Raw genomic sequence first — 6,256 nt, 5'->3', positions numbered from 1 at the left:
TTAGCGCCAAAAGCATATTCCTAAGGAGGAAGGGGAAATTTAACCTAAGAATAAAGTGTTTAACTAAAAAAAGAGATATTTCTAATAGAGTTAGAGAAAAAGTAAGTGTCTCAACAAAGCTTTGAGCCTATTGATCAAAGCTTAGGCTAATAAACAAATAAGGATCCCTAGACTACCTTCTCTAGAGAGTTCCCATAGATGAACTTCTTAAAAAATACACAATATTAAATGGTAAAAATAAAGTGCCTTAAAAAAGACTCGATAAAATAAAGGAAGTCAAGCAATGCCATCAAATTCAATTCCAATGAAACTTGCAAATTTTTAGTAAGATTCCCTCCCTCTAAATAGTAAGGAAAAAAAACCATCTTCCCTTATTATCCCAATGTGTCTTAATAATAAGGAAAAAGTGAACTCTTTTAACTATCTCAAACCTCTCGCAAAGAAAAAGAACATATAAAATATATAAGGAAAAAGTGAACTCTTTTAACTATCTCAAACCTCTCGCAAAGAAAAAGAACATATAAAATATATAAAGGGAAATCTCCTTACACACTAATTAGACTCATTTATGAGACTATTTTTGTGCATAACCAAAAAAACACAATAATAATTAATAAATTAGGTTAACACAAAAAAATTGTCTTAAAGAACATGTTTTTAGCCCTATGACTCTTTCCATGTGTAATGCATCATATAATTATTATTTAGAATGAAATTATAATGTTTATAAATATGTGATACAATAGATGATAAAATGATTGAACTCGCATTGATATGAAAACTAAAATTATAACATTTTTTAAACAAATGTATATATTTAAAAAATAATAATAATAATAATATATAATTCATTTTCTCTATATATAAATCAACAATAAAATAATTAATCATAATAAACTATTTTTATTTTTAATTATTTTCATTTTTAATTCTAGTATGTTAGATGTAAAAATTTAAATTCAAAACCTCAAAATAAATGTAAAGATTTGGGTTAAAAATCCCAAATAGATGTGACTAAAAATGTCTTCCTTTCCCAGTGTCTATTCTCATTGAAAATAAAGATATTACTGAAGATAAAGTTTCCATTCATTTTCCTATAATTTCCAAATAATTTATAAGACGAGATATACCACAATTTATTAAACTTGATTATTAATAGTATAGGCTCTTTCTCTCAATCATTAACACTTTCTCTCCCTATTATCTAATTTCCCTAATTGATTTATAAATATAGTAATATTTCAATTAACAATAACCAACACTTAAAATACAAAAATTCTTGCTCTGTACCGCAGTCAGAACCATGCAAACAACCTTAAACATCAAATTAAAGTTCAAAAATAGAGATTTTTATCAATTATATAATATAAAGTTCAAGTTGAAATACGTGTACGCTTGAGCTTACTTGAGGGACAAGGAAAAACTCGGCGCATGCATTATGCCACTTGTCCCGCCACGATTGGCCAGAAAAGCACTACGCGACTGGGGACACATGTCGTGGAGTCGCGACACCTAACGCGGGCCCCGCACCCGTCCCCGCCGTGCGCCTTTGGTCGGATTCCAAGAAATCCGTCTGTTGACGGTTTTGCCCGACAGAGTCGGTGGCTCGGCGCCACGCCACACCAGGCAATATCTGGTCTCAGACAAATAAAAATTTAACTCCATAGAAATAATAAAATAAATTCAAGGTCGCTGAAGATTAAATTTTGAAGTAACCGAAAAAAAACTTGGAAGTCCGCAGGAGAATTCTCAGAGAAGATCCAGAAGCTTCTGCTCCGCGGCCATTGTCGATGACGGTGGAGGGCTGGAGCTCTTCAGTCTGTTAACGGAGCCCTCCGAATGGACGGAATTCGTCGAAGGGCTCGACACGCGCTGCTGTTTCAGATTCGAGGATTTCGACTTTGACGGGCAGTTTAAGCTCAAATCCAGCTTTAAGTCATTTTTTTGCCCGTCAATTCCCGAGCCCCGTTGCCCCAATTTTTCGCCGTCAGTTGACACGAGTTCGTTAATATTATTATTGTTTCCGTCAATTTTCTGTCGGACTCGGCGCGAATCGACACAGGCGCCGAGCTCGTAGATTTTGGAGACGTCGTCGTCGCCGGAAAAATTTCCATCCATCTCGTTCGGCCATTGGTCGCCAGCCAGCATCCCGTTGCGATCGCCATTGGCGTCAGTTGACGGAAAACAGGTACCGGCCGGGGTTCGATCCAGAGACCCTCCGCTGAGAACCGTCTGCACCGCAGCCTGGCAGATTTGCCATTTTCCAGTCCACAGCAACCCCACGGCCCCGTGCACGGGATTCACAGTCCTCCCACAGGCTTCATATAGCAGAGATTTAAACAGAGCTAATAAAAGAAAATATATATATTCATAAGTAACGGCAAAATAGGGAAAAAAAATTCGGCAACAAGACGGGAAAATTAATTATCGTACCGGGCCTTTCCGGCTCTGAGACAGCAGCGATGAATGTCATGAGACCTGCACGGCCGAAGAACTTTGCGACAAAGACGGTAGCGTGGGCCTGCGATTGCGGACTTTCGATCCACTGAAGGGATTGCCTGAGAATGCAATTTTCGCTGCAGCCTTTGCGCAGGACTCTGCAGCCGTTGCAGCTCATCTTCCGTTCCTGCTCTTTCCTGTCAAGAAATGGAACATTAGCAACAGATTTTCACAGGCACTGCGTGAGCGTGGGTGTCCATAGATATAGAGACATTACTGTATCAGAATACATGAAGAATGGATCGTCTGGTTACCTTTCAGTAATGCGATTGTCTGTTGCAGACATGAAATGGATGTGCACATGAAAGCAATGGAGGGAGGGTTACAGATGACCCAGAACTCCGTGAAAGGAGGAATGAGGAGGAGAAACGGGGAGAATGGGTGCACATGAAAGCAATGGAGGGAGGGTTACAGATGACCCAGAACTCCGTGAAAGGAGGAATGAGGAGGAGAAACGGGGAGAATGAGAGACAGGAAAAGACAATGTAGAAAGATAAGGTAAAGGGACTGTGCTCTTTGACACTTTCATCTTACATTCATTGCACTTTGTCTGCTTTTCGTGTGTGGTTTATCATTTCGCAGGATTCGTACTGGTGACCGCTTCAACAAAAATTAATTCATATTTCTATGATGAAAATTGTGGGCACTCGCTTCGAGGGGTGTAAAGTCGCGAGATGCAACTCAAAATTCTTCAAAATGCCGCTAATTCTCGAGAATAGGTCGATATTTTGTTCAAAATGTCACTAATTCTTAAGGAGTATTAAGTCAATAATAAGTAGAATTTAAAAAAAAAAAAAAAAAATTCGCAAAATGGTTGGAAATTATAGTCTTTGATGATGAGTTGGCAAAACCTATCAAACTCAGGTGTCAAACCAACAGTGAGGACAACCATCTCTGGCTGCTATCCGCGAATGTCGGTTTGACTCATCACTGTTATCAAGGAAAACCACGCCACCTGTAATAACCCGCTGGTGGTCCGTAAGGGAGCAGGCTTTCACTCCTGCCAGATGCCTCTGGGTCTTGGGCCATTAACCTGTTTCCTTACGTCCGAGGAAGACGAGCTCTTAGCCAAGCAGAGAAAAATTCTTTGCACAGTGATTAGAGATGAAAATTTATTTTATTTAAAAGGGTTATGTTTATTTATTTATTATTTTACTATTAAGTTATTTAAGATTGAGAAAAAAATTGGATAATGATTTAATGAATTGTTTTTTTTCAATTGATGAATCTATTTTTCTTGGGTTGAAATTTATTATCAAATATGTGGAAATCAAAGGCTATGTTTACATATGTGGCCGTGGTAATATTAAAAACTCTTATTTTCTATATATTATACAATATGTGAAATTTGATCCACCAAATACATTTTTATTTGATTATTTTTTAAATTATTAATTTAGCTTCTAGTTATATGATCCAAACAAAAACAATTTCTATTAGATTTCTCTAAACATCACCACTAATTTAACTTCCAATTACTAATTTTTATTTGATTTCTTTCGAATATTATTAATTTAACTTCTAGTTATATGTGCAAAATTTAACTTCCAATTACTAATTTTTATTTGATTTCTTTCGAATATTATTAATTTAACTTCTAGTTATATGTGCAAAATTTAACTTCTAGTTATATGTGCAATTTCATCAAATTAAGTTTCTCTAAAACACCACCACTAATTTAACTTCCAGTTATTTCAACAAACAACAAATATAAAAAAGTAATTCAAGGTGATTTTTCTACTTTATAGAAAAATTTACAAGCCCAAAATTTGATATTGTCATCATGTTAGTGAGGGTATCAATCACTTAATGTTTGGAAAACTCTATTATCAATAGCTTACCACTTTACATCAACCAACTAAGTATGGGAAAATGCACCCCATTATGTCAACTATAAGAAAATGCATCCCATTATGTCATGCTATGCAAAACTGACTAATCTACATGCCATACTCTTTGTTTTACGTAGTGTACTATCCCTTAATGCAAAGTTGAAATCCACCAATATTCCTTCCATGCTAACATTCATTTTACTTAGCGTACCATCTTTGATGCAAAGTTGAAACTCCCAATATTCCTTCCATGCTAACATTTAAGGTGGGTAGGTTATTTGATGACCTTTATCCTCTTTTATGTCATACTCCTCATTTTACCTAGTATATAGTCGCTTGAAATGCAAAGCTGAAACCCACCAATATTCTTTCCATATTCATATTCAAAGTAGGTAAGTCATTTGACAACCTTTTATGTCATACTCCTCATTTTACCTAGTATATAGTCGCTTGAAATGCAAAGTTGAAACCCACCAATATTCTTTCCATATTCATATTCAAAGTAGGTAAGTCATTTGACAACCTTTATCCTCTTGTCCATTATAATGATTAGAATTACTATGAAAAAATAATATTACTTTTGGGTATGTCATTTGACGACTTTTATCTTTTTCTTCGTAATGGTCAGTAGAATACTATAAAAATTAATATTAATTAATTACAGAGTTTAGGATATTAGATAGATTATTATATTTTCCAATGTTTAAAAAATGATGTTTTTTATCATTAAAGTGTATATGTATGTGGATAGTCTTTAATAAAATAAATAAAATATTAAAAAATATAAATTATTTAATAACTTTTTAGTTGAGTAGAAAAATTTATTTTATACTCTGATATGATGGGAATGTGTAATTTCATTCGTGTTTAAGGTAGAGTTGAAACTTGTCTATTTTAAAATAAAAATAAAATATTATTTAAATTAAAACATAATATCTAATATATATATATATATATATATATATATATATGAGGTTAGTTTTACTTAAAAGTATTATAAAAAGTAGTCTCATTCTAATTATGCTTGTTTTATTGGTGGTTGATATTACAACCCAATATAAAGAAGATATAGTAAAAATATTTCAATGTCACTCTCAATTATAAATATAATATTTCCGTGTTCATATCAAATAAGATAATTTTATATAGAATTAAAAAAAAAACAAAAAAAATTAATATTATTTATATTTTCGTATTTCAATTGGATACTTAAATAAACCATATCCATTTTAAATACTTTATATTAATATCAACTTTAGAAAAAATATAAACATATATGTATATATATGAACTGCAATAAAATATTTCATTGTGCAAAGAGAAGAAGTAATTGAAAGTAAAAAGATTGAATGTAATATTGAAATGTATTTAAAAACATTTTAATAGTAAGAAAAAGAAATAATATTTCAAGTATCATTACTTTACATTTTAACCCTTTAAGAGTTAATTTTGAATGGAGCAAATATTTGTTGGAATTGCATGTTTAAGTTATTTTATTCTAGTATTCAATGGATTTTCAAGGGGTTGAATCCATTTATATAGAGAGAGAGAGATTTATCTTAACCATCATCTATCAAGTCCCTAGATGGATGCCATTTTCACATTATAAATTATTCATTCAATTCCCAATCCAGTTACATTCACAATTCTTTCATCTTAAAGATGGGAGATTGGGTATAGGAAACCAAAAAGCATTTAGGTTCATTTCAAAGCTAGGATCACCATTGGAGATGAGGGGCATAACTATTGAGTTTAGGCTAGTAGATAAATGATTTTTTGTCATTGTATGAAAAGAGGTGATTTGTTTTTATCTTTGAGGTACATATGTATGTCTGGATAGCCTTATTAAAATAAAAAAGATATTTAAAAATTGAGATCACATGTTAAATCTCTAAAGAAAAAATTCTTAAAAAAAAAAAAAGCAT

General features: G+C 32.8%; 1 protein-coding gene across 2 annotated transcripts; it reads right to left on the bottom strand.

The window, feature by feature from the left end:
* Window positions 1-1,327: 1,327 nt before the first annotated feature.
* Window positions 1,328-3,112, bottom strand: LOC149139224 (LOB domain-containing protein 40-like). 2 transcript variants are annotated; one of them, XM_089449209.1, is made up of 3 exons: window positions 2,754-3,112; window positions 2,434-2,636; window positions 1,328-2,318 (listed from the first exon to the last, which is right to left on the bottom strand). In XM_089449209.1, the coding sequence occupies exons 1-3, from the start codon at window positions 2,783-2,785 to the stop codon at window positions 1,750-1,752; spliced, it is 804 nt and encodes a 267-aa protein (XP_089305335.1). In that variant the 5' UTR covers window positions 2,786-3,112; the 3' UTR covers window positions 1,328-1,749. The 2 variants fall into 2 exon arrangements, with proteins under 2 accessions (XP_089305335.1, XP_089305334.1); XM_089449208.1 differs by having other exon boundaries at window positions 1,328-2,345; window positions 2,754-3,099.
* Window positions 3,113-6,256: the final 3,144 nt, after the last annotated feature.

Source organism: Pinus tabuliformis, chromosome X, assembly GCF_031772625.1.
Source record: "Pinus tabuliformis cultivar Carrire ecotype Pingquan chromosome X, CPIR1, whole genome shotgun sequence".
NCBI classification, from domain to species: Eukaryota; Viridiplantae; Streptophyta; class Pinopsida; order Pinales; family Pinaceae; genus Pinus; species Pinus tabuliformis.
This window is presented reverse-complemented; position numbering and strand designations above follow the sequence as displayed.

Excerpts from the sequence above, each read along its gene's own strand:
- LOC149139224 (XM_089449208.1), bottom strand. The coding sequence starts at position 2,785 with ATGTCTGCAACAGACAATCGCATTACTGAAAG. Across the intron at positions 2,637-2,753 it reads GACAATCGCATTACTGAAAG|GAAAGAGCAGGAACGGAAGA; the intron begins GTAACCAGACGA and ends ATTTCTTGACAG. Across the intron at positions 2,346-2,433 it reads CTCAGAGCCGGAAAGGCCCG|CTCTGTTTAAATCTCTGCTA; the intron begins GTACGATAATTA and ends TTCTTTTATTAG.